The sequence below is a fragment of the Podarcis vaucheri genome (assembly GCF_965113315.1).
Source record: "Podarcis vaucheri genome assembly, chromosome: 13".
Lineage (NCBI taxonomy): Eukaryota > Metazoa > Chordata > Lepidosauria > Squamata > Lacertidae > Podarcis > Podarcis vaucheri.
The window spans coordinates 38,482,236-38,510,209 of record NC_138751.1 but is presented as its reverse complement, the minus strand read 5'-3'; the positions used below and the strand labels follow the sequence as shown (position 1 = coordinate 38,510,209).

The 27,974-nt window shown below is 48.3% G+C and overlaps 1 protein-coding gene across 3 annotated transcripts; it reads right to left on the bottom strand.

Moving 5' to 3' along the window:
- Positions 1–37: 37 nt before the first annotated feature.
- On the bottom strand, positions 38–27,827 carry MED25 (mediator complex subunit 25). 3 transcript variants are annotated; one of them, XM_082194368.1, is made up of 20 exons: positions 27,720–27,827; positions 25,727–25,872; positions 24,775–24,820; positions 23,584–23,708; positions 22,674–22,772; positions 20,821–20,941; positions 19,778–19,934; positions 18,338–18,468; positions 18,154–18,247; positions 17,267–17,463; positions 15,468–15,590; positions 15,281–15,366; positions 13,049–13,106; positions 9,411–9,518; positions 8,151–8,324; positions 6,110–6,211; positions 5,357–5,431; positions 3,225–3,398; positions 1,129–1,336; positions 38–297 (listed from the first exon to the last, which is right to left on the bottom strand). In XM_082194368.1, exons 2-20 carry the CDS (start codon positions 25,861–25,863, stop codon positions 188–190), a joined length of 2,325 nt encoding a protein of 774 aa, XP_082050494.1. In that variant the 5' UTR covers positions 25,864–25,872; positions 27,720–27,827; the 3' UTR covers positions 38–187. The 3 variants fall into 3 exon arrangements, with proteins under 3 accessions (XP_082050494.1, XP_082050495.1, XP_082050496.1); XM_082194369.1 differs by having other exon boundaries at positions 8,151–8,321; XM_082194370.1 differs by having other exon boundaries at positions 15,281–15,363.
- Between the last annotated feature and the right edge of the window lie 147 nt (positions 27,828–27,974).

Genomic DNA, 27,974 nt, shown 5'->3' with positions numbered 1-27,974 from the left:
GCACGAACCTGTCTCAGGAAAGACCAAGACACAAAGGGAAGAGGATAACATTTATTAACAAACCGGGGGGGGGGGGCATATTACACACAAAGAAAGGAAGATGTCAATGTTTTCCGGAAGAGCAGCACTGTCCACAACGCAGAAACAATCTCCAGCCCAGGTGGTGTTGGAGCAGGAGCCTCCGCCATCAGATGAGGTCCCGGAGGATGTCGTCTTCCATGATGCTGGGGGCAGGAACCTGCTGCAAACCTGGCTGGGAGACTGGGCCCCGGGGACCAGCGTTCATCAGCATTTGACCTGGGAGGGGGAGATACAGCAGGGAAGGCCATTATAGACAAGGAGAAAGGTGGAAGCAGATTATCTAGACCTGTTTCAGCCTGGTTTTGCCACCGAGAAAAGCTTTGGTTGCCCTGACTTGAGAGGAACGAGGGGAGCGTAACTCTTGCCGATTCTTTCTGATCAACTATGGGGTATCTTCGCGGGTGGCGCTGTGGGTTAAACCACAGAGCCTAGGACTTGCCGATCAGAAGGTTGGCGGTTCGAATCCCCGCAACGGGGTGAGCTCCTGTTGCTCAGTCCCTGCTCCTGCCCACCTAGCAGTTCAAAAGCATGTCAAAGTGCAAGTAGATAAATAGGTACCACTCCGGCGGGAAGGTAAACGGCGTTTCCGTGCGCTGCTCTGGTTCGCCAGAAGCGGCTTGGTCATGCTGGCCACATGACCCGGAAGCTGTACGCCGGCTCCCTCGGCCAGTAAAGCGAGATGAGCGCCGCAACCCCAGAGTCGGCCACGACTGGACCTAATGGTCAGGGGTCCTTTTTATCTTCCAGAACTGGCTCTGTAAGTTGGGGGGGGCACTGCTTTTGCTCGCGGGAGCAGACTCCATCCCATGGCAACTGTGTTGTGGAGTTCTGCAAAGATCAGCTCCTTATCCCATAAGAAGCCGCTGAGTGCCAACATCGGGGAAGTTGGGGTGAGGTGGTATCAAGATGCTGGTGATCTCCCTGTTTCTTCCGTGCCACTCTCTGGGCCAAAAACAAAGACCCTCCCCCCAGCTCTTAGATACAGCTGCTTCCGGAGGGGCAAAGGCATCTGGCTGTTTGGTTCTAGGCAGATTTTGCGCATCCTACCTGGCAGCGCCGCCCGCGGTCCCATCTGGCCTGGCCACGCTTGTCCTGGAGCTTGGTGCATGAGGGTCTGTCCAGCAAGCTGGAGCTGCTGCTGTCCAGGAGGCTGATGCCCCAGAGCCGTTCCCATGGGCTGGTGGGGCAACATTCCCGGAGAACCTTGCTGGAGGTGGTGGAGGGGCTGCTGGGATTGAGGAACTCCCGCCTGGGGCTGTGCAGGAGGGAAGGTAGAGAAGATCAGAGGGCAAGAGGTGATTCGTTCACAGCAGAAAGAGGAGACGAGTCTTCAAACAGGTACACCTTCTTAGCAACACTACGGAGTGGACAGCGCAAAGCGATTGCTCCTTTCCGTCTCGCCCTCAGCATCCCACCTTCCGAATGCAGCTACTTCCATCTTTAGAAGTCTCCATCCCTCCCTCTCTCAAATATTGCTGCCGCCATCTTTCTCCTAGGTACCAGAGTCTGCCCTGAGTGGCTAAAACAGGGCTATCTCTCCACATATGAGAGGCCTTGGGGCTATTTTCTCCCTCTACCAGAAGGCGATTCCATTCCTTTCACCCACCTGGCCAGCACTTCAGGTGTACTGCAGTGTGTACCTGCTCAGTATAGGCTTTGGACCCTGGTTCCACTAAAACAGGGGAGGGAGCCAACTCCCAAGAGACTGCAATCTATTGACAATTAAAAACTGGAAGTGATCTACACCCTTTTTGGGGGTTCAGGAGGAGGATAGCCCCATTTTTAGGGGTTCAGGTCACAGCTCGTGGGAGAAAGGGGATCAGCCACTCGCCAACAGATCGCTGGGGAAACAAAAAAACAGCCTCACTGAGTAAATTCTGTCTTCCCAGACCGTGCAACAATGGAGGGCAGGGTGAGTTGGCGGGGCAGGATTCTATTTTACCAGCGCTAAGGAAAGGGACCCAGCGATTGGCCACAATCTACCAAAACCTCCTGGGGATCTACCAGTAGATCACGATCGACCTGTTGGACATTCCTGCTCTAAAAGAAGCAGGGGTGGGGTGGGACTTCGGCGAAGGATTGAATATACATCTAGGTTAAGAGGAAAAACTTCGTGGCTGATGGCCCTGGAAATTATACAAAAGCTCTTCGTTTCTTCTGCCAGTGAAGGCAGGACAGAACCGGACAGGGAGATGGCGGTGGACTGACCTCTACTGGAGAGGAGTATAGCAGTTTACTTGGCCCTGCTTTGGATATTCCTACGGAGGAGTCACCCTCTCCAGCAGGCTTCCTCCACTGAGAGAGAACGGTACGTTAGAATACGGTGCTGACAACACCAAGGTTGCAGGTTCGATCCCCATATGGGACAGCTGTCTATTCTTGCATTGCAGGGGGTTGGACTAGATGATCCTCAGGGTCCCTTCCGACTCTATGATTCTATGTCCAAGAGAATCACGGTGGACCCTCCTATCGGCAGCGCTAAATGGGGGAATCTTGTCATTCCCAAAACAGCTCTTGCACGGGTCCAGATCAATCCAGATCCTTCGTGAAATTGCCTTGAAACAGCTCAAACGCTGTTATGCAGAAGATTGAACCGACTCATTCTCTTGCACCAAAATCACAGGACTTGAACTGAGCAGGGCTGGGCTATTGTTGTTGTTATTGTTGTTGTTGTTGTCGTCATCATCATCATCATCATCATTTATTAAATTTGAAGGCCGCCCTTCATCCATAGATATCAGAGAAGTTCACAACATAAAATGAATACACACACACACACACACACACACACACACACAATAAAAAAATAATAAAAATAAGAACACAAGCAAACCAATAATCCCTTCTCCCACAACACATTCATTGCTATTATTATTATTAAATTTGTATACCGCCCTGCACCTGCATGTCTTGGGAGTCCACAAGATAAAAACATAAAAATACATAATAAAAACAAAAACAAGAGCAACCCAATAACACATTTTAAAAGGGCATTGGATGTCAATCAGCCAAAGGCCTGGCTAAAGAGAAACGTTTTCGCCTGGCGCTAATGGCCAGTTCGAAAGTTCTATGGTTCTAAGTAAATGAATGGTTTTTTTTCAAAAGCAGGATGCCATGGTGGAGAGGAGGGAGATTGCCCTTACCGGCTGCTGGCTCAGGAGGAGGCTGCGGAGCTGTGGATTGGCTCCAGGGTTCTGGGGTCTAAGCATGGCGCCTGCTTGTGTGGCCTGGGGCCCGGCCTGGGGGGGGCCTTGTGCCTGCGGAGGCTGGTTGGTGGCTGGAGCTGCCGGCTGAGGCTGCTGCACTCGGAGCTGCAACTGGGGGGGAAAGAAGGAAACATGGTCAAGCTTGCCATTCTGGCCTCCCAGGGGTGGAGAATCCCCTTTCGGCGTTTGAGGTGAAACAGGCCGTGCTGCCTTGCCCTGCCGTTCCCACCCAGTGAAGCGGTGCTGCTGGCTTCACCCCAGCTCAGGGTTATGTTGGGCCTGCATCTTCCACATACGATCGAGCAGTGCCTGGCGAATGAGAGACATGTGAAAGGGCAATGCAGAGACTGACCCACAAGACGGGCTGCCACCCAAACCCCTTTGCCGAAATGGAGGGGGGCAGCTAATAAAACACCATCCAGGACAAACAGCAGCACATGCGTCTCTGTGAGTGATTCAGTTGATAGGTAGAAAGATCGGCAGCCACCCAGAGCAGGTACGCATATTATTTGCAATGCTTCTGCAGCGGCCAGATTGCAAAAGGGTATTATAGGTAAAGGTAAAGGACCCCTAGGGATGCGGGTGGCGCTGTGGGTTAAACCACAGAGCCTAGGACTTGCCGATCAGAAGGTCGGCGGTTTGAATCCCTGCGACGGGCTGAGCTCCCGTTGCTCGGTCCCTGCTCCTGCCAACCTAGCAGTTTGAAAGCACATCAAAGTGCAAGTAGATAAATAGGTACCGCTCCGGCGGGAAGGTAAACGGCGTTTCCGTGCGCTGCTCTGGTTCGCCAGAAGCAGATTAGCTGGCCACATGATCCGGAAGCTCCCTCGGCCAATAGAGCGAGATGAGCGCCGCAACCCCAGAGTCGGTCAGGACCGGACCTAATGCTCAGGGGTCCCTTTACCTTTACCTTTAAAGGACCCCTGGATGGTTAAGTCCAGTCAAAGGCAACTATGGAGTTGCGGCGCTTATCTCACTTTCAGGCCGAGGGAGTTGGTGTTTGTCCATAGACAGCTTTCCGGGTCTTGTGGCCAGCAGGACTAAACCACTTCTGGCACAACGGAACATCATGACGGAAACCACAGCTCACAGAAACGCCGTTTACCTTCCCGCCAGAGCGGTACCTTTTTATCTACTTGCACTGGCGTGCTTTTGAACTGCTATCTTGGCAGGAGCTGGGACAGAGCAACGGGAGCTCACCCCATTGTGGGGATTCGAACTGCCATCCTCCCGATTGGCAAGCCCAAGAGGCTCCGTGGTTTAGACCACAGAGGTTTGCCTGAAGGGAAGACAGGCTGTTGTGAGAAAGCGGGGTTTTTTTCTGGCAAAAAAGGTACTCATGGGTAAAAGAACTGTCTTATTACCTCACGCTTAGCCTGCTTCTGCCAGCCTGAGAGAAAAACAAGTGCGGCAGAGATAAAGTTTAGGCCTGTTGGTGTTGCTAGAGTACTGGGTTTTCTAACTGAAGTGCCACATCAGTTAGTAATAATAGTAATAGAAATTTATTATTTGTACCCCGCCCATCTGGCTGAGTTTCCCCAGCCGCTCTGGGCAGCTTCCAACAAAGAGTAAAAATACATTAAATGCCACACATTAAAAACTTCCCTGAACAGGGCTGCCTGCAGATGTCTTCTAAATGTCAGGTAGTTGTTTATTTCCTTGACATCTGATGGGAGGGAGTTCCACAGGGCGGGCGCCACTATTGAAAATGACCTCTGCCTGGTTCCCTGTAACCTCACTTCTCGCAGGGAGGGAACCCCCCAGAAGGCCCTCAGCGCTGGACCTCAGTGTCCGGGCTGAATGATGGGGGTGGAGACGCTCCTTCAGGTATACTGGGCTGAGGCTGTTTAGGGCTTTAAAGGCCAACACTAACACTTTGAATTGTGCTCGGAAATGTTAGGATATTAGGCAGCCAGGTTAATCCCCAGAGGTATCCCCCTTACCCTATACATCTCCCTTTGGGTTTTAGGATTCAGCCCCATGGGGTCAGTGAGGGTGCACTGCATGAAAGACTGGGACTCCCAAGGGCGGCATGAGTCCCCCCCCGACACTTTTGCAAAGTGACTCACCAGGCCCTGCTGCCGTTGCTGCTCTTCCATAATTCCCACCTGAGGCATGCCAGGGCTCACCTGCTGCCCACCCATCTGCAATAAAAAAGGGGGCATTACGCAGGGAGGTGGCCAATGAGAAAGGAGCACAGGCAGTGCGATGCCAAGGTTGCCAACGGATAGCCTCCCCCCATTGCTCCTCATGACGGCTGCTTCCCACCCTCGCCGGGCAAACAACTAGAGCAAAGTCTCTTTTGCCTTTTTTCCTCCCTTTAAGATTTTTTTATTAAGATTATCCCACAATACAGTAAAATCCCAACTGCAGAAGATACAAATTGAATAAGTAAAAACAGAAAAGTAAGGGAGAACAGAAATAAAGAAAAGAAAGAGAGGGGGAAAGAAGAAGAAGAAAACATTAACAAAAGAACGGTTTTCCATCTGCTGCTTACATAAAAAACCCCAGAAAATATGATTACTTAAAACTTTTGATCCATACAAACATCCACTTTCTGTTAAACAATATTTCTTTTAAGCCAAGGTGTCGCATAACCATTCATTTCTTTTTCCTACGAAAAGTCCAAGATAGGTTCCCTAATTGTATTATTTATTATTATTATTATTATTATTATTATTATTATTATTATTATTATATGTTAACAATTTTTTCCCCTTTTAACTTCCCACCACCATTGCTCCATATTGAATAATACTACATCCTTCCATTCATGTCTCTTCTACACACTCTCTCTCTCCCTTTCTCATCCCCCTTCTTACCTGCTGCTGGACCCCCTGTGTCACCGGCAAAGCACCAGGCTGCTTTGCCAGGAATGGCTGTGCGCCGGCCGTGGATCCCAGGGGCTGGGACCCCCCCATTTGCTGCAAAGAGAGGAAGAGACAGGAGAACAATGAGCACTTGAGGAGGGGGGTGGGACACGCGATGGGAACGAAGAGACCGGGGAGATTCCAAAGCCAGGAGAGAAGACCATCTGAGTTGGCCAGGCACCACCTAAGCCAAAATAAAGAAATAAAATAATAGCCTGTATCTTTCTGTCACTAAAGGCTTATGGGAAATCGAGGCAGGCGTTTGAGCAAATGAATCTCCACCTGTGCACAAGGAAGTACGCGGTTCGCTAGCAAACATAAAAGCCATGCAACAAATAGTTGGAGTGAGGCTAGAAACTCCAGTTGATGTGCCCACAAGTCATTTCCATGGCCAAATAGCTGAATGTTGGAGGGTCTTCTCTCCAGGCTTACAGGTCAGAGGCAGATGTGGAAACACTACTAGAAATGGCCTGTGATGTTGGGGCTTTTTCGTTTTGGCTGTGGCACCCAACGGCAGCTGGGAGGCAGTGCGCGATGAGATTAGAGAGAGTTATAGAGATTTCATCATATGGCGGTCCAATGTGCCTTTGGGTGGGGGAAAAGAGAGAGACAAGGAGATAAAGGCTGTAATACAAACTATACTTTTAAAGTCCATTTGAACTTGTGGATTTTTTGCACGAAAGAGAACGTGAACTTGTAATATCTGGATTTGAAGATTGAAAAAATACTGGTTTATAGACGACAGAATGGTTGAATCTTAATGAGTGAATACTATATTTGACTGCAGGACAGAGAGCTGGGGGAAGTCCTTTTATCTTTCTTTATCTTTCCTCCAAGCTTTTCTCTCTTTTTATTCTCTTGCTTAGGGCTGGGTGACGTATCATCCAAAACCAATTTGAAATCCAAACCATGATATTGGCTTCATAGTTTCTGACCTGCCAATATATTGCAAATTATTATGTGTGCATGTGCTTTGCAAAAATCACAATCTGGGGGAAACCGTGAAGCCAGCCAACGCCTCTGCATAGCTCCATCCTTATTTCAGACACAGTGATATATCAGTATATCGCAATGGTTAGCTGGTGATATACTGTATTGCAATGTTGAAAACCGGCAATCGCCCAGCCCTAGTGTCTCCATACAGTCATACCTCGTGTTGTGTCCACTCCATGTTTGTCTTTTCGCGTTATGTCCCACAGCAACATGGAAGTACCAGAACGGGTTACTTCCGGGTTTTGCCGCTTGTGCAGAAGCGCTAAATCGCGCTTCGCACATGCACAGAAGCGCCAAATCGCGCCGCGTGCCTGCGCAGACACAGCGCTTTGAGTTTTGGGGAGTTCACATTACGGGCGGGCCTCCGGAATGGATCCCGTCCGTAACACGAGGTATCACTGCATCTCTTTAGGTTATTCTTTTCTTTTCTCCTTTCTGCCCTTGTTCTTTCTTTATATTAAGCAGCTGTTTTATTTCTGTGTATTATAAAAAAAAGATACTTTTGCAAGGGGTACGCATTTCTGTATACCTTTGAACTAACTATTAAAAAGCACATTTGAAGCATGTTTTTCCTCTCAAAGAATTCTGAGCCTCGCTGTTTCCTCACATCGCTACAGTTTCCAGAAACACTTCTGAAACAATAGCCGCACCCAGAATTCTCTGAGGAGAAAAATGCACTCTGAACGTATTGTGCGTACGCAGCCGAAGATAAGAAGAAGAGTTTGGATTTGATATCCCGCCTTTCACTCCCCTTAAGGAGTCTCAAAGCGGCTAACATTCTCCTTTCCCTTCCTCCCCCACAACAAACAGTCTGTGAGGTGAGTGGGGCTGAGAGACTTCAAAGAAGTGTGACTAGCCCAAGGTCACCCAGCAGCTGCATGTGGAGGGGCGGAGACGCGAACCCGGTTCCCCAGATTACAAGTCTACTGCTCTTAACCACTACACCACACTGGCTCTGTGCCTTCAGAGCTGTGCCTTCAGGGGAAACAGCTGCCCGCACCTTTTGCTGCTGGACTTGCTTGTGGTTCGTGATGACCTGCCGGATGCCATTGACAAAGCCACTCTGGTCGTAGGGGATGAGGCCCATGAAGATCTTCTTCTTGGAGGAGTAGAGCAGCATCAGCACCCGCACCTCGCAGGGCGTCGTGTGAGGGAAGTGGACGCAGCCCGCCTGCTCATGTGACGACGAGAAGGATGCATCTGCTAAAGCAGGGGTGGCTAACCTGTGGCCCTCTGGGCGCAGCTGAGGCGCCAACTCCCAGCAGCCCCCGGGGCCAGCAAGGCCAATCGTCGGGGCGATGGGAGATGGAGCTCAGCAACACCTGCTGGGAAGCCGCAGGTTAGCCACCCCTGTGCTACAGAATCCGGCCCACAGAGAAAATTATCTGCCCCCCCATCTCCTCCTCTCCACCCCCATCGTTCAGCCTGGACGCTGAAATCCAGCTCCGAGGGTCTTCTGGTGGCTCCCTCACTGCAAGAAGGGAAGTTACAGGGAACCAGGGAGAGGGCCTTCTCGGTGGTGGCGCCCACCCTGTGGAATGGCCTCCTGTCAGATGTCAAGGAAATAAGTAACCATGCAACCTTTAGAAGGCATCTGAAGGCAGCCACGTATAGGGATGTTTTTAACATTTAATGTTTTAAATCTGCTGGAAGTCGCCCAGAGTGGCTGGGGCAACCCAGTCTGATGGGCAGGGTCCAAATAAATAATTAATAATAATAATAATAATAATAATAATAATAATAATTACTGCTGCCCGATTATTATTGCTGCCCGATTCAGAAGATGACGGTTCCGTCCCCATAACCAAGAAGCTCCGCCTATAAATGGGAGGTTCTGCCCTCTACGGCCAAGGTTTGTCTGTTGCAAGACTGTGTCCCCTTGGGAAGAAATTGAATTCCCAAGGGAAGCCACCCTCCGAAAGTAGTGTGGTGGGGGCAACTGGGAATCAATCCTGTGTTTGCCTTGTGTTCTGCGTATCCTCAAAGTTTGGTCACAGAACCACAGAATGGGAAGGGTCCCCAAGGGTCATCTAGTCCAACCCCCTGCCATGAAGGAATCCTGCCCGCAGCTGTCCCTGGGTGGGCTCGTGCCACCAACCTTCTGGTTAACAGCCAGACGCACCGATCGGTCGGTCGGTTTGCAGAGAGATATGGGAGGCTTGTATAATCATGTTGACTGGCCTGACCTGCCCAACCCACCCTGAGGAGATGCCACCCGAATCACCTGAGTTACGCCCTCCCATCCCCTGTAGTGCCTTACAAATCCGTTGCCCATTATGCGGTAGAGGCCCTTGAGTGATTCCAGGTCCTTGTTGGTGAAGTGGAATTGCACCATGCGCGAGTTGCGGAAGAGGTGGCCGAGAGTCGTCTGCAGGGGAAAAGGAAAAGCACAGTTAGGAGCCTGAGCTTGCGCACGGCAAACCAAACGTTTTTTGGTGAGCCCATCTGCTATCCATAACTCCGCTTTGTCAACCCACCTGCATCCCATCACCTGACACCACTGCATCGCAGGATAACGGGCAGGTGGGCTGCAAGTCTCTTGCATGGTGCTTCCTAAGCACCCGGCAGCCAGCTGGTTGCTGGGTGTCTGGGAACTGCAGTGCAAGATGTCGCCATTTCCGCTCGGCCAAGCTGATAAAGCCTCATTTTCCTCCGGCCGAGCCTTCGGAATTGCCTCCGAAGAATAATTAACGACCTGAGCCTTTGATGAGGCCTCAGGCACGTTCCCATTAAGCAGAGTTTCCAGCAGCATGCGGAAGTGATGAGATTTATGGCTACATTGCAAAGAGTTTTCTTTCTAAGCTACGCAGACAGCAAAAGAAGAAGAAGAGTTTGGATTTGATATCCTGCTTTATCACTACCCGAAGGAGTCTCAAAGCGACTAACATTCTCCTTTCCCTTCCTCCCCCACAACAAACACTCTGTGAGGTGAGTGGGGCTGAGAGACTTCAAAGAAGTGTGACTAGCCCAAGGTCACCCAGCAGCTGCATGTGGAGGAGCGGAGACGCGAACTGGGTTCCCCAGATTAGGAGACTACCGCTCTTAACCATTACACCACACTGGCTCTCAAAAAAGACATCCTCTCTCTATGAAAGCAGAGAGCAACTGAAACAAAGGAACAAAGGAAAAGGAAACCAGTATGTCACATCCGTCTCCCATCTCCGTGAGACTTCCAACAGCCTGGAAGGTCTCTGGAATGTAAACAGAGTCCTGTGATTCCAAGCAGCTGGGCTGGCTGTTTTCTGCAGGGATTGGCTGCACAAGGGAGTTTCAAACTCAGTCATGCAGCCGATTGAGCGCCGCACCTGATGCAGCATAGGTGCAACTTATGTTGCTCCTATTTGATCTCTCAGTAGCTTAAAGATATCGCTGACCAAATGGAACAAACAAAAATGATACGTTAAAAACATGGATGCTGTTCAGGGGCGGCCATTAGGAGATTGGGGGCATGACGTCATCCGTGTGCTCATGGTGCCAAGCTCTCTGTCTCTCTCTCTGTGTGTGATTTGAATCAGGAGAGGAGGCTGTAACTGTCTTAAACTGGTGCTTGGCTGCACTGGTGGGCTGGATGAGGGCCTTTCTCTTGCACAAATGAATAGTAGGGAGTGACACAGTGTTTGAAAAAGAAAAGGTTCTGACCTCCTTTTTACTCTGTTGCCTAGTCCTTGGACCTTAGTTGGCACAAAAGAGTCTTTGAGAAAGAGTATTCTTGCAGAGTGTTGCTGCTTTTATTCTTAAAAAGTCTTCTTCTCCAACCACGATCGACAGCTTTTTCACACACCAGCTTTCTACCATCCAACCAACCCACACTCAACACTAACACTGACCACTCTATATAAAGGTAAAGGTAAAGGTACCCCTGCCCGAACGGGCCAGTCTTGACAGACTCTGGGGTTTGTGCGCCCATCTCACATCTATTGGCCGGGGGCCAGCGCTGTCCGCAGACACTTCCGGGTCACGTGGCCAGCGTGACAACGCTGCTCTGGCAAGCCAGAGCCGCACACGGAACGCCGTTTACCTTCCCGCTGGTAAGCGGTACCTATTTATCTACTTGCCCCCGGGGGTGCTTTCGAACTGCTAGGTGGGCAGGCGCTGGGACCGAGCAGCGGGAGCGCACCCCGCCGCGGGGATTCGAACCGCCGACCTTTCGATCGGCAAGCCCTAGGCGTTGAGGCTTTAGCCCACAGCGCCACCCGCGTCCCTGACCACTCTATATATACAGGTACAATTTGGATCCCTTCCAGTCGGGATTCAGGCCTCATCATGGGACTGAAACTGCCTTGGTCGCACTGGTTGATGATCTCCGGCGGGCTAGGGACAAAGGTGAGAGCTGTTTCCTAGTTCTGCTGGATCTCTCAGCGGCGTTCGATACCATCGACCATAGCATCCTTCTGGACCGTCTTGAGGGGCTGGGAGCTGGGGGCACTGTTATACAGTGGTTCCGCTCCTTCCTCCTGGGCCGTGTTCAGAAAGTGGTGGTGGGGGATGAGTGTTCAGACCCCTGGGCTCTCACTTGTGGGGTGCCTCAGGGTTCTGTCCTCTCCCCCATGCTTTTCAACATCTACATGCGGCCGCTGGGAGAGATCATCAGGAGGTTTGGGCTGGGTGTTCATCAGTATGCGGATGATACCCAGCTCTACCTCTCTTTTAAATCAGAACCAGTGAAGGCGGTGAAGGTCCTGTTTGAGTGTCTGGAGGCGGTTGGAGGATGGATGGTGGCTAACAGATTGAGGTTGAATCCTGACAAGACAGAAGTACTGTTCTTGGGGGACAGAAGGCGGGCAGGTGTGGAGGATTCCCTGGTCCTGAATGGGGTAACTGTGCCCCTGAAGGACCAGGTGCGCAGCCTGGGAGTCATTTTGGACTCACAGCTGTCCATGGAGGCACAGGTCAAATCTGTGTCCAGGGCAGCTGTTTACCAGCTCCATCTGGTACGTAGGCTGAGACCCTATCTGCCTGTGGACTGTCTCGCGAGAGTGGTGCATGCTCTCGTTATCTCCCGCTTGGACTACTGCAATGCACTCTACGTGGGGCTACCTTTGAAGGTGACTCGGAAACTACAACTAATCCAGAATGCGGCAGCTAGACTGGTGACTGGGAGCGGCCGCCGAGACCATATAACACCGGTCTTGAAAGACCTGCATTGGCTCCCAGTACGTTTCCGAGCACAATTCAAAGTGTTGGTGCTGACCTTTAAAGCCCTAAACGGCCTCGGTCTAGTATACCTGAAGGAGCGTCTCCACCCCCATCATTCTGCCCAGACGCTGAGGTCCAGCGCCGAGGGCCTTCTGGCGGTTCCCTCATTGCGAGAAGCAAAGCTACAGGGAACCAGGCAGAGGGCCTTCTCGGTAGTGGCGCCCGCCCTGTGGAACACCCTTCCAGCAGATGTCAAGGCGATAAACAACTACCTGACATTCAGGAGACATCTTAAGGCAGCCCTGTTCAGGGAAGTTTTTAACGTGTGATATTTTATTGTATTTTTGGTTTTTATGGAAGCCGCCCAGAGTGGCTGGGGAGGCCCAGCCAGATGGGCGGGGTATAAATAATAAATTATTATTATTATTATTATAAAGGTTGCATGAGTCATTGTAGGCCGCTGACTCACGCTGACTTAGTTCTTTTAGCATCAAAGAAACAGCGGCCAATTTTTAGCCGTGACAGGGAGGGATGTGCAACTGTGTGTTGAAACCAGCATCCTGTACAATGGCAAGGTTTAGTAGTTGCACTGGCTATTTACTTATTTTTTGCCTGTGACCTCGCTCACCTCTGGCATGCGGCCCCTGGAAGGCTGCACAGAAAGCAATGTGGCCCTTGAGCTGGAAAAAGCCCTCCACCCCTGGGTTATAGCCTAACACTATGACAGGCTCTGCCTACAACCACCTCGATCTCGCCTCTTACCAGAAGCTGCTGGGGGATCAGCTGCATGATGAGCTTTTGGGGCCACTGTTCTGCCTTCCTGGAATGGAGCAAAAAACAGGCAAGTTAGCAGCATGCCCTGCCCCCCGCAACGCCACAGCATATTAACCTGGTGTACTAATTGCTCCTTAAAATAAGGCTACGCGCAGCCGCAAAATATCTAACACGTTTAATAAGCAATTAGCAATGACAAAAACCCAACAAGGAAACACGCCGATGGGAGATATCACGCATCCACATAGCCACCAAATTCAGCTTAAAACTCCTGGGGATGGGGGTGGGTGGAGATCTTCACAACATGTTGACCATCAGCCAGGGGGAAAACTCATTGGGATTCTCTAAGGAGGCCACTCGGCAGCTGCAACCACCGAGAAGGCCCCGCTCCAAGCAACCTGATAAGATCTACCGTATTTTCCCATGTATAAGACTATGTTTCCCCCCCTTAAAAATAATGTCCAAAATTTGGGGGCGTCTTATACATGGGGGCCATCTCCCCCCCCCATTTTCTTAAATCAGAGTCCTCAAAAACAGGGGGCATCTTATACATGGGGGCGTCTTATAGATGGAAAAATACGGTACTTTCTCAAAAAAAGGAAAGGAGCCTTATCCGGCGATTCTCAAGACTGACAGCGTTAGTGGCGAACTTGTAGAACCTCCAGATTTTTTTTTTAAAGACTCAGTCTCCCATCAGCCCCAGATAGCATGGCCAAATTGTCAGGGATGGTAGGATCTGGATGTTAGCATATTTCCGTTCCACCTTAAAAGGGAGCAGGATGTTTGTGTCACACCCTGCGTATTTCCTGTTCACAGGATGTTTATGTTTCTATTGCTTTCGTTTCTCTCTCTGTTGGAGACACTGACGCAGGCAGTCATGTCTTTCTTTGTTTTGATCAACGCTGAATAAAGCTTGTAAATAATGCTCTCCTGCGTGCAACTTTTGGCTGTGCATTATCTGCTGATAGAGTGTGCATGAGCTCTAGAATGTGGCAAGTTTTTTTCTAGAAACTCATGTCGCTAATAGCTGATACTGCGTGCCTACGGGAGATCGATGGATCGTCCGGCAGACGGCTTGGGGCCATGATGGACTTTATCTCCCTGGCAGTATCCAAACACTGGAGACATCTTGCCACCCCTGGTTTAGAGGCTCTCCACCTCGGGTTACGACAAATGTATCCTTCCCCCATTAATTTTCACAAACCAGGGAGGCTGCTATTCTTTTGGAATTTAAAGACAGCTGCACCCATTCTTGCCCCCAGATCCTTCCCAAGCACCCTTAAAAAACAAAACAAGAGCATGGCTGAGATGGGATCAGAAGCTCCTTGCCCACTTGTATTGCTGGCATCCTTTTCCGAAAACCTACCTAACTCTGAACCGTGCCCCCATGGCCATTCCTCCAGTATCTGAAGTCTGTCTTTACTCCAGCGTGGCTGCCTCACCACAAACAACGCCTCTCAAGCTTAGCATTCGGAAAAGCCCCGCTAAGGTAAAGTAAAGGGACCCCTGACGATTAGGTCCAGTCGTGGCCGACTCTGGGGTTGCGGTGCTCATCTCGCTTTATTGGCCGAGGGAGCCGGCATACAGCTTCCGGGTCATGTGGCCAGCATGACTAAGCCGCTTCTGGTGAACCAGAGCAGCGCACGGAAACGCCGTTTACCTTCCCGCCAGAGCGGTACCTATTTATCTACTTGCACTTTGACGTGCTTTCAAACTGCTAGGTTGGCAGGAGCAGGGACTGAGCAACGGGAGCTCACCCCGTTGTGGGGATTCGAACCGCCGACCTTCTGATCGGCAAGCCCTGGGCTCTGTGGTTTAACCCACAGCGCTAGATCGGTCCAAATGGCTCATCTGGTCTCCTCACAGCAGCCAAAAGAAGGGCAGAGCGTTTGACCGCAGATTGAGAGGCCCCTGGTTCAAATCCTGACGCCTTTGAGAGGCAGTGCGGAGCAGTGGTTAGAGTGCTGACCTAGGGCCTGGGAGATCCTTAGAGAAGAAGATGGGATACAAATGCAACCACTTGATCCATCAGATAATTAAACAATATGCCTATGGGAAACCCCGCAAGCAGCCCCTGATCACAGCTGAGTTCTCCCTACTTCCAGTGCCCAGAAACTCGGTGCCTCTGACAGTGGAGGCAGAATATTGCTATATTTTGCCCCGTAGCCATTGACCACCACACTCTCCCCCTCCTTTGGTGACCCGCAGACAGGCACTCACAGGTTCTCTCCTTGATTGACGTACACCTGGCAGGGCAGGGAACGAGTCAGCTTGGTGTTGGAATCCACTGAAGCCGGCTTGGGCTTCTGGGGGAAGAGGGATGGGGCAGACTGTCAAAACATGCCAGGCAAAACCGGTTCTGTGCTCTCGGCTCACCCTTCCCCCCGCGCCACGAGTCAGCTCTCACCTCCTGCCACTCCAACACGCCGCTCCACGCTATCACCTTGTTGGTGACCGACTGCTGTGTGGCCCCGATTTGTGGCTGCGCTGGCTGAGCCACGTTCATGCTGTTGGGAGGGACGCCACTAGGCTGTGGGGTGGGGGGAGAGGGAGAGAAGAGAGAGACATAATGTTTGGGAGCCCAGGCTGTGTTTTATCAGGGTCTGGAGCCCAACGCTCTTGAGACCAGGCCCTGAGGCCGTTGATTTCCGGAGGGCTTTCTCTCACATCTGTAAACCTTTGTTCTCTTTTTATAATGATCTTTTATCTTATTTCCATTCGTTACTCAACGATTATACAGTCGTACCCTGGATCCCGAACGCCTTGCGAATCGAATGTTTTGGCTCCCAAACGCCACAAACCTGGAAGTGGGTGTTCCGGTTTGTGAACGTTCTTTGGAACCTGAACGTCTTGACGCTGCTTCCACAGCTTCCAATTGGCTGCAGGAGCTTCCTGCAGCCAATCAGAAGTCACGCCTTGGTTTCCGAATGTTTTGGAAGTCAAATGGACTTTCGGAACAGATTCCATTTGACTTCTGAGATACTACGGTACTCTAACAAAGCAAGTGACTTCCCGCTCACCCAACATCGATGTCTATAACCCAAATTACATACAATTGCGTCTTAAGGTTCCACCTTATTTCATTTCATCCCTCTTTATCATGTTCCTTAATATGGGTTTCTGCTGCTTTCTAACACTTCAAACCTCGCTATGATCTTCGAATGTGGACTAGAAAGGGTTTCCAGTCTTCTTTAAAAGATTCTAAATTCGTATCTTTTTGCCATCTCCGTGTATTCCAAGATTTTCATCAAACATTCTTCCTTTGAGGATGTTCTCTTCTCCTGCCATTTGTGAGCACACAGAATTTGTGGTGTAGTCACAGACATAAATACTGTCAGGGCATTCTTTGGGATTTCGCTGTCTAGTATCCCCAGCTGGAAGGATCCTGGCCTCTTGGGAAAGTCACTTTAAGATTGTCCTTAATTTCATTATATATGCCTTCCTGTAAGTCCGCCGCGTATGACTGAACGACCCCTCACAGTCCTTACATTTCCAACACTTGTTTGATACATTTCTGTGCATTTGAGGTAACTTCTTGGGGTTAAGTAGCATCTGTATATCAGCTTGTAAGTAAATATCTGTTCTCAATGAAGTTTTATTATTATTATTATTATTATTATTATTATTATTAATTTATTGATTTATTTATTTTTATTCTTTTTATTCTTATTCTTATTAATATACTGACCCATACCCAGAGGTCTCAGGGCGGTTCATAGAATAAAATCAAAATGTAAAACCACAAAATACATAATCAGAATAAAAACAACAACCCAATAACCCCCCCTTTGGACCCCCTCCCTCTTTTGTCTCAGCTTCAATATTTCATACCTGTTTTTTGTGATTTTGTTTTACTATTGAGTTTGCATTTTAATTAAGAATCATTAAAGAAAAGAAATAGGATCTCTTGGCATCATGTCCTGTGCAGAGGCAAGTGTGGGGAGGTGGAATAAAGCAACAGCAAAATGAACCAGTGGCTTGCAGCCGGTTTGAGAGCCAAGAGGAGAATTTGGCACACTCCTTTTCCAAAGCATTCCCTGCAAACTGAGTGTTCTGATAGTGTTTCGGCCATCACCCTTTGCGCGAAGCATGCATCTCACAACCACTTCTCGATGGACAAGGTGGCCTCCCCCCCCCCAAAGATATGCACACCTCTCCCCTCCACACGCATCTCACGCAAAGACCTCCGGGGCCTACCGTACATACCATGGCTGAGGGCCCAGCCGGTGGCGGGGCCTGTACTGGTTGTGGGACCAGGAGGCCGGAGCCTGTTGTTACCGTGGAAACCAGACTGGCCTGCGAAGAAGCAGGGAGCTTGGGAGGCAGGGCTGGTACGGCGCCTGCGGGGAGGGTCTGTGCGGGAGCTTGGCTGAAGGCGGGCTGCATGGGGTTCAAGGAGGCAACTATGGAAGAGACAGAAGGAAATACGGTCACGGGACCAGCCACCATGAACCCCAACATCAGGACATTTCCTCTCCCTACGCCAATCGCCCTTGCAAGCTGACACCTCTGCCCCTAACTACAGTGGTACCTCGGGTTAAGTACCGTATTTCTTGCTCTATAAGACTCACTTTTTCCCTCCTAAAAAGTAAGGGGAAATGTGTGTGCATCTTATGGAGCGAATGCAGGCTGTGCAGCTATCCCAGAAGCCAGAACAGCAAGAGGGATTGCTGCTTTCACTGCGCAGCGATCCCTCTTGCTGTTCTGGCTTCTGAGATTCAGAATATTTTTTTTCTTGTTCTCCTCCTCCAAAAACTTGTGGTCTGGTGCGTCTTATAGAGCGAAAAATGCGGTGCTTCATTCGTTCCGGAGGTCCGTTCTTAACCTGAAACTGTTCTTAACCTGAAGCACCACTTTAGCTAATGGGGCCTCCTGCTGCTGCCAGAGCACGATTTCTGTTCTCATCCTGAAGCAAAGTTCTTAACCTGAAGCGCTATTTCTGGGTTAGCGGAGTCTGTAACCTGAAGCGTATGTAACCTGAGGTACCACTGTATTCCACCACAAAAAATTCCACTGCCTCACCCCTCTTTAGCTTGCACCCTCTTCCCCTCCCCAAGAAACCCCAATCCTGGGGGAACAGACGAGGGACTCACAGCGGTTGCTCAGGCTGGCTTTCTGGTTCTTGGCCGCCTCCACAGCAGATTGAGCTGCAGCCTGGGCCGCAGTGAGCGTAGCCGATGGCGTCACCTAAAAAGAAGAGATGAGCAAGGTTGGAGAGGGATGAGCTTTCGGGAGGCAGTATCCCACCACCGCCACCTACCAGGGCAAAGGATGTACCTGGTATGGCTGAGAAACTGCCGGCAGGGCCTGAGGTGGGGTGGGAGGGAGCTGGGGTGGAACCGTGGGGAGCTGGGGCTGGGGCACGGCTTGCTTAGCCTGCAGCGTGTTGGCGGCTGCTCCTCCGCCTACTGCAAATGGAAAAGACAGGGGAGATATTAGTCATCAAGCAGGAAGTGCGCAACAGACAATTCTCTCCCCCCCACCCCCATACACCAGGATGTGCGCATTGACTCAACCCTCCTGCTGCCGGTAACAGAAGAGGGACTAACATTCCCCCGCCCCATTTTCTTTTTTTGAATTCCTTAAAAATAAAAAAGTTTTTATTTATACTTTTCAAATTAATACATTCATTAGTTTTACAATCAATTTAACATTTCAAAATTTGACTTCCTCACCCCTCTTTCTGCAGTTTCTTCAATTTATTTTTTAATATCTTCTGCATATCCAAATTCCTTTAGCTTGCTCATTTAATTATCTACTGTAGATATATACTCTTATGAAACTGCAGGTTACTACAATAATCCTGCTATTGTTTACAATTTATCTGTAAATATTCAATAAACCATTTCCATTTCTTTAAATAAAAAGTTTGTTATCTTGATTTCTCATTCTTCCTGTAAGTTTCACCATTTCTGCATATTCCATAAGTTTTTGTATCCATTCTTCCTTTACTGGGACCCCTGCTTCTTCCACTTTTGGGCAAGTAGCAATCTTGCTGCTGTAGTAGCATACATAAATAAATTTCTATACAATTTAGGTAATTCTGTCCCTATAATTCCCTGTCCCATTTTCTACTGTTAAAATTATCTTGATCTTCGTTTAGCCCAACTTCTCTAGTCCAAGTGCTGCTCAACACCCCGAGTGCAGGAGATGTTTGAGTCCTTTGTTCCTTGATAGGGACAGAGCTGACACACACGCCCCAGGCCTGTGTATGGATCAGAACACAGTTATCTTTCGGGTTTCCCAGTTCTCCAAATGTTGCAATGCAGTTCTCGGCTCAAGAAACGTACCAAAATGCATACTAGAATGGCTGTTGTAGGGTAAAATATATTCAAAAGCTGTGTTTAAATACGCGTTTTGGTGCCGATTAGACAGTTTGTGGCTGATCACTGCAGAAACGAGTAAGAACGGAGTTCTGAATTGACAGGTGTGAAACCAGCACAGGAGACTGATCTGTCCTCCTTGAGCAGACTAGGGGAAAGGCAAAAAATATCAGTAAACAGAAGCTTTACCAGCTTTATCCTTAGCTAGCTGGTGGTCAGGGATGATGGGAATTGTAGTCCAAAAACAGTTCGCTGTTACTGAGCACAGTCCTAGAGCCTGATGCACAGCTATCACCCTGCAGTAAACAGATGTCCAAGACCCTTTCTTGACTCAAAGGGTGCGTGTGACGCTTCTTGGCGCCTGCCCACAGCTTGTTCCCAGGCCAGATCTTACCTGGAAGAGCCATGCCGCGTATGAGGATCATATGCCGGGGGTCCTGGCTGTAGTCCTTGAGCTGGCCTTCCATCATGCCCCCCGTCACGGCCTTTTCAAAGAGAATGCGCAGCGCAGGGAGCTTCCGGGGGGAGATAATGGAAAAGTGGATCCCACGCTGCGGAACAGAGGTGGAGCAGGTGAGCAGAGGAAGAATCAATTCCCACATTCCCATGTTGAAAGGAGACCCCTAAAAGCTCCCCTAATCCCCCGAACTGTCTAACTCCGACTGGGAAGCAATCCTTGGCAGGTGATCAGAGGAGGGAACGTGGTGCAGCCCACCTTTCATTTCAATTTCATGTCGCGTTTAATTTGTATGCCACCTTCCTACGTTGCTACACGCAAGGCGGTTTACAAGCTGAAGAAGCAACAGAATAGACAGCGAAGATCATCACACGCCTCATAACAAATCTGATCCAACACACACAAAAAAGCCACAATAAAAGCATAATTTTAAAATAAACAACTTAGATCAAATAAAGCAATATCCAATAATCCATTAGCGTTCAACAGCAAACGGTAAAACTGAATATCGGCAAATAACAATGAAATGGTTTACACTTAACAGTTACGACAAAGACTAAACTATAATAAAAAAGCAACAATGCATAAAATACCACAAAAGCTTACAAAGCTACAAGTAACACAAAATGTACAAAACCACATAAAATGACCAAATTGAGAAACAAGGATGCATGACTTATAAAATTATTATTTTTTAAATATCCTTGAACTAAGCCTATCTTAGACAGAACTAATCCTATCTTAGACAGAAGTGCCTGGCGTGCTCTGGTCCATGGGGTCATGAATAGTCAGACACGACTAAACGACTAAACGACAACAAGCCTATCTTGGTTTGGTTGTGAGGATGAACTGGGAAAGAGGAAGAACAATAAACACCACCTTGATCTCCTTAGAAGAAAAGGTGGTATAAAAATGTAATAATGAATGAATGAATCTGGAGAAACGAGGAGTCTAGTTTCAACCTAGCTTCTTCTACTCACATCACCAATCTTCTGCACCAAATTCTCTGTTGTGTAGCCAGAGTATGTGGTACTCTCCACAGCTGGAAGCAGGTAGGGCGGGGAGTTGCAGATTAGGATGCAGACTTTATGTGTGGGACCTCTGTTTGGGGGGAGAACATGGGGAGTGGGGGGAGAAACAGGTGAGTCTTGGGAACCAAAAGGTCCAAGCGTGCAGTGCTTTGATACAGTTAGGTTTTCAAAAGCAATGTAGCGTTCTGATGGCACTACTAAGATGCTCAAAGAACCCATGCGGGAATAAAGTGAGAAGGGATTGTGAGGAGGTGCACATCAGCCCATTTGCAACGTCCTGCTGACCTCAGGCTCGAGTGTCCCACCTGGAGATTCCCCAATGCTAGCTTTCAGGAAAGCAATTGCCTTCAACTCTGCTTCAATATTTGCAACTAAAGCAAGTACAGTCGTAGCTTGGAAGTTGATCAGAATCGGTTCTGGAAGTCTATTCGACTTCCAAAACGTCTGGAAACCAAAGCGTGGCTTCTGATTGGCTGCAGGAAGCTCCTGCAGCCAATTGAAAGCCGCAGGAGCTCCGTTGGACATTCGGCTTCTGAAAGAACATTAGAAAACTGGAACACTCACTTCCGGGCTTCAATTGTTCGGGAGCCAATTTGTTCAGGAGCCAAGGCGTTTGAGATAGAAAGTATCACTGTATTTGAACGTATCTCCTGTGCTCTCTCCAAAAATAACGATTAGGTTAATTCAAAATACGGAATGTATTGTTCTGTAGTTAATTTCCACTTGTAATTTTTTATACTGAAGTTTAGAACATGCTTTGTTCAGTTAACTATGTTCTAAAATGTGGGATTTCCATTGTATTTCTGTAGTCGACTTTCATGTCTAATATTTATTCTGACACTTAAGAGGATGCCCTACTTAATGGCGGCGTTTTATCATACAGGTACTTTTATAGCATTGTTTGTATTTGATCTTTATTGAGGATGTTAAGATATATTGTAAACTGCTCATATTTCCCCCTAAAATGTAAGCAATTTGTAAATCATCTAAAAACAACAACAGCCAATGTAGCTGCTAAAGGATCTTTGAGCCACTTGGGGAGACGGGAAGCACATAATTTAAAAAACAAAAAAACAAGGGCATGAAAAAGCTTCCATAGTTGGCACAGAAGCTCAAGCGTCACCCCCACCCATGAGACCTTTCATTTCTAGGTATCTTATGACTTTCTAAAGGAAATCACAAATGGTTCTGAAAAACACCATGACAAGAAACACAACCCAGTAGTCATACCTTGGTAGTTGAATGCCTTAGATGTCGAACAAATCAGCTCCCGAACATCGCAAACTCAGAAGTGAGTGTTCCGGTTTGTGAACATTTTTTGGAACATCCGGCACGGCTTCCTGCAGCAAATTGGAAGCCACACCTTGGTTTTCGAACCATTTTGGGAGTCAAACAGACTCCCGGAGCGGATTAAATTTGAGAACCAAGTTATGACTGTAGTGATCAAGGTCTGCTCTTGGCTTACTGCTTGGGGTCTGTTTGGAATTCAGATGTCATGACAAGCTGGACTAACATTTGTATCCCAGCAGCGGGAGGAAGGGAGTAGCAGAGCAAGAACATTGCAGTAGAGTGCACCAGCACATTGCTCGTTCACATTAAACCATAGTTTGTTTTTAATATGACATGCAATCTGGACTGGTGTTTTTGCCCTTTTTCTGCAAAACAACTCCAGATCTAGGGAAACCACAAAGCAAACCGAAAAGGTCTCACAATTTTAAACATCTAATGTTCTGTAAATTTTAAACACAGATGCACACCCACTGTATCCTTTCTGCCCTCCCTTCACACAAAAATCCACTTACATTTGCTCTCTCATCTTTTTGAAGTCATCAAAGAGCTGCAGAGCGGTGCTGAGTCCTTCTGAGATGAGACTGCAGCTCTCGCCGCCGCCACCCACAAATCTGAAATTAGGGGAACCAAAATGATAAAGAGGACCAGTGCAGGGAACCAAAGGTCTCCTTCTCAAACCCCAGAGCCCAGGCATACACATAAATGCTAAATACCATCAAGCTTTCGGTCCAGCTAATCCAATATTCCAGTCTTCCTCAACCTGACCCTGATCACTTCCAAATGTTTTGAAGTACAACTCCCATTATCTCCAACCTTTTGTATCGCTTGCTAGGGCTGAGGAGTTGTAGCTCAAAACATCTAGTGGGCACCAGCTTGGAGAAGGCTGGTCTACTCCAGTTGGCAGTGGATCTCCCAAGGTTTTATGCAGAGATTCTTTCCCAGGTCTACCACCCAAATCCTTTAAATTGATTAACTTGAAAAAGCTAATAAAATATTTGTGAAGCCATGGAGTCAAGATTCAGATATAGGACTTCATATGTTTCCCAGGAAACTTGGAAGACCTTGGATACCAATCCTAGAAAACCCAGAAGCTTTTCCTTCCATTCCATCATCCAGAAATGGATGACCCTTCCCTCTCCCAACCAGGCCATTCTCTTCATAGCTGAACCTAGGCCTCAGCATGCTACACAAGCAGAGGAGAAAGATAATTGTGAGGCAGGCCATGGACCCAAACTAAGGGCAACTGAACATTATTCCCCCATAACGTTTGCTGTGCTGTTTTGCTGAGACGTATTTCCTGGTTGCAAAAAGTCACAAGACATCAGGTTCCTCTTGAGTACTAAGCCCTTACACACGAAAATGCAACCCTTGTGTAGCACAATGCAGCCAATAAAAGAACATAATGTACGGTCCCAGACTCACTGAATGCTATCAAGCCATGTGACAAACTCGAAAGCGCTGCTAGTTGGTGCATGGCACTGCACATACGACTCAGGGGCGCAGTCCACCGTATTGAACACCACCAGGCTGTATTGGGTACCACCATACTGTAGATGAGGATGGGAGGCAGAAGCTGGTTAGATAGGGTAGCTCTGGGCCAAATGAATTTTCAGTACCCTGACTATCATAAGCAGGGACATTGGTCTTCTGCTTGGCTGTGTCGCTAATCAGGAGCTTTGGCTTCCATTAAAGTAACCAATATGTGCCCTCTAGGTGATATGGAGGGTACAGCTCCCATCATCCCCCGCCAGTTTGGCCAATGGTCAGGGGTGATGGGATTTGTAGTCTATTAAATCCGGAGGGCACCCTGTTGACTATCCCCCAGTGCCTTGATCAATCTTCATGAGAAGGGAATCTGCCCGTTCTCATTATTAAAAAGGCTATTTTAAACAATGACAACATTACCAAAAATTGTATGATTAGAGATTTGGGCAGCCAGGGAAAGAGACTCCATTGCTTGTTACAGCTCCTGTCACCTCCCCATGACAAAAAGCGATAGGCTGATGACTGAATGTGGATCAACACACGGGCTGCAGGAATCTACTTTGGACAAGCAAGAATTCTGGCATTTGAAAATTAACTTTTACAAGTTGCGGAAGTGTGTGTCTGTGCCACTGAGGTGTGTGCACAAATTTGTGTGGTTGTTTGTATAGAAGAAATTGTTATTAGTTACATTTTTAATTTTAACCCCCAAATATATATATTTTTGAAAACAGGAAAAACTAAGCTAATACTAGCTCACTGGCAGATCTCAGGCAGCTCACTGGCTGCAGTTGGATGATTCTCCACAGGTTTGGAAATCATTGTTGTGTCCATGTGCTATCTACTTACCCTTTGACATGCACAGCTTAATGACTTCTTCAATTACTTGCTCCTCCCCTCCCCCCAATATCCCTTTTCCTTTGACATTGTGTGTTTGTGAGCTTTAGGGTTGGAACTATCATTTAATCTTTTCAGTTGAAGGGTAGGGTAAAAATGCTTTTAAGTAAGTAAGCGAGCAAGCAACCAGGTAAGCAAGTAAGCAACTAGGTATACTCAAAGAAAGGTGGTCTTCAGAGCGCACAAAATTCCTTGAATTCATTAACAAATTCAAAAGTGCATCCACACACTTACGTCTCCACCAAAGTCTGTTTCAGCAGGGGGACCACCGTTAAAGTACCTGGCAATAAAAGAGAAGATTTGACAAAAATGCAGAAGGGTTGGCTCACATTAGAGAAACTGGAATGCACTTGAAGATGTGAAATCACAGGATTATTTTTTCTATTATCACTATTCCCAATTTAGTCACTTGCCATGCTCTACTTGCCTGGTTACTGGGGCAAACATAAATAAAATTATTTATGATACAGTGGTGCCCCGCAAGACGAACGCCTCGCAAGACGGGAAACCCGCTAGACGAAAGGGTTTTCCGTTTTGGAGGCGCTTCGCAAAACAAATTTCCCTATGGGGTTGCTTCGCAAGACAAAAAAATCTTGCGCGTCCCCGCGGGTTTTTTTCGCTCCCCCCCTTTTCCTAAGCCGCCTATCAGCTGTTCCGCTGAAAAACCCGCTTAACAGCTGATCACGGAAAGCCGCTAGACCGCTGTAGCGCTAATCCACTAGGCTGTCAATGGGCTTGCTTCGCAAGACGAAAAAACCGCTAGACGAAGAGAATCGCGGAATGGATTCTTTTCGTCTTGCGAGGCACCACTGTAGTTTAATTCTGCAAATGTGTTTTTCTTTTAATTTAGATTCCTCTCCATGCCCCAAAATTATGTCATTTGGGATCAGGAAAGTTAACAAATCTTTCTACTTACAGTTGTTTCTTCAGCTGACGAAAAACCCTGTTTGGACTATATTTTAATCCTGCACTCCCTTGTTCCAATGCTTATTACTAAGCATCAAATCTCATCGATTTCAGTGAAGCCCATTTCCAAATAGGATGCAAAGTGAGTGATTGCAGTCCTTCCCGTGAAAGGAGCATTCCCCCAACATTTCCTTCCCTATAAGGGTCTCCCAAGAGCCTCTCCTTTCTTGCAACAAAGCTACTACTGCAGTTGCATCCTGGGGCCATGCAAAACACTCACTCAATGGCAGGAAGAAGGTAATGCTTGCGCAAGGACTCGAAGTAGGGCCCGAGATTGGCAGTGCCCTCGATGACGAAAACCACATCAGCAACCATCCCCATGGGCTGAGCAGGCATGTCCAGGGTTGGCACCACCATCTCCTCCAGCTACCCGTGGTGAGGTAATGTGGCAAAAACATTAATAACAGAGGCAAGGTTGAAATCAACGGCTATTTAACATTTATTCCATAGCAAAGGCACACATGGTGATTAAAACACAGAACCTTGTGGTCTCTTTAAGGGGTCACTGTTTTTTCATTAAATAAGCAGGGCAGAAGAGGAGAAGGAAGGAAATGAGAAATGGGTAAAAGAGAAGCAAGTCAAATGGAAGTGGATCTGAAGGTAAGGTAGGGTCAGGCAGGTGGGTAGTAGATACAAAAGACCTGCTCAATCACAGCAAAATTCCAAGGGTGGGGAAATTCCAGCACGTGTCAGATGCAACCTAAGGGCTTTTCCTTAACCCCAACCCCAGCCCTCCATCGCCTTTCCCCCTTTCCTGGGCTGTAATCCAAATCAGGTGGTGGAGAGAGAAGACAATTACAGAGAGGGAAAGTGACAGCTCAGCAGTAACAAAGGAGCTTGTCATGTGGTGAGAAAGGGATTCTACTCCAACATTCCACTTCCCACACTGGCTGGCTGGATACTTCCCATGAGCCTACAAGCGTCTGACACCATAACTATATATATTTTAGGACCCACCCTATTCTTCTAGCTTGCTTTTAAAACTGATTTCAGCATTGCCTTTTTATACTGCTGTAACCTCACAGCGCTAGGCAGATGAGAAACCTAATAACAACCCCACCCCAAACCAGTTTTCAGAAACAGCCTTCGCTTAGGGGGTGGGGCAGCAGCAGCCACTTAGCTGTCATGCTTAGCACCAGTTGACAGTACCCTTTCTCATGCCTTTTAAAAAGCCACATGAAGCCATCTATGTCGGTTTAAATTAAACTGCACTAGCATAACCTTTCCCCCTCTTCCATCTTGTTTCAGTGAGTTCCTTAAACGTAATAGCACTGCACTGGGCAAAACAAAGTCTTCTCGCCCGCCGGCCAAGAATCTGCAGCCCAAAAGTTTCACTGCTTGGCCTTGAGTTCTGGGGTGGGAGGGAGGAGGACCCCACCCCACTTTCTCCGCAACATGCAACATATATATATATATATATATATATATATATATATATATATATATGCAGGTTTTGGTGTCTTCGGGTGTCTTCCCGTGTAAGAGTCGGGGTGTCTGTGCGACGTTTCGACGAGGTCTCACTCGTCATCTTCAGGCTGGTGCTTTCGGCTTCTTGTTATAACAGTAACAAGAAGCCGAAAGCACCAGCCTGAAGATGACGAGTGAGACCTCGTCGAAACGTCGCACAGACACCCCGACTCTTACACGGGAAGACACCCGAAGACACCAAAACCTGCATTCCTGTACCCGTGAAAATCTACGAAAGCAAATATATATATATATATATATATATATATATAATTTTTATTTGATTTTACAAATATAAAGCTGTAACAATACCAAGTACATATGCATATTTAGAGACTTCCCTGAATCTCCAAGATTAACACCAACTCCTCCATGGGTCCTCTTGTCAACCTTTCCAACTGCATATGATTCCATAATCCATGTGGGGTTTTTTTATCTCTCCATATTGTCTATGATAATTGCTACTTTACAAGTGTTATGAAAATCCTGCTAATGTTTTTGCCTGCTTACAGTGGTCTCCTAAATAAATTAGAAAGGACCATTTTGGCTTTGCTGGAGAAGAGGAGAGTTTGGGGGCGAGGAAGGGACGATGGAGGGGGGGAGGTGCGCCTACTAAGAAAAGCAGGGAGGGGAATTGTAGCTTCAGCCTCTGTGCTCTCCTCGGACCCCTCCCCCCAAAAAAAACCCTAACTGTCCTAAGCAACGGCCCCCCACCTCCAGCCCCACCCCCCTTCCAATTCCCATACCCAACGCAGACATCCGGCTTCTCTTCCTCGCTCTCCCTCTGAACCGTACCGGAAGCGCTTTCCTTCTGGTCCGCTCCCCGGCGCGTGCCGAGGACGCAACGCGTAGGCGCCCTCCCCTCCCCTCTGGATTGACAGCACCGCCTCCCGCCCCCTGGTCCCAGGAGGACCGAATGGAAATGGAGAGGGGGCGTGGCGTGGGAAGGGAAGGGGAGCGAACGAGCCAATCACTGAGAGGCGCCTGTTGCCACGGCGACG

Coding starts and splice junctions, on each gene's coding strand:
- MED25 (XM_082194368.1), bottom strand. CDS start 25,863: ATGGTGGTGCCAACCCTGGACATGCCTGCTCAGCCCATGGGGATGGTT. Junction 20,942..22,673: donor AAAAAGATGAGAGAGCAAAT/GTAAGTGGATTT, acceptor CCCCCCAAACAG/AGGTCCCACACATAAAGTCT. Junction 1,337..3,224: donor TCCTCCTGAGCCAGCAGCCG/GTAAGGGCAATC, acceptor CCTCCTGCACAG/CCCCAGGCGGGAGTTCCTCA.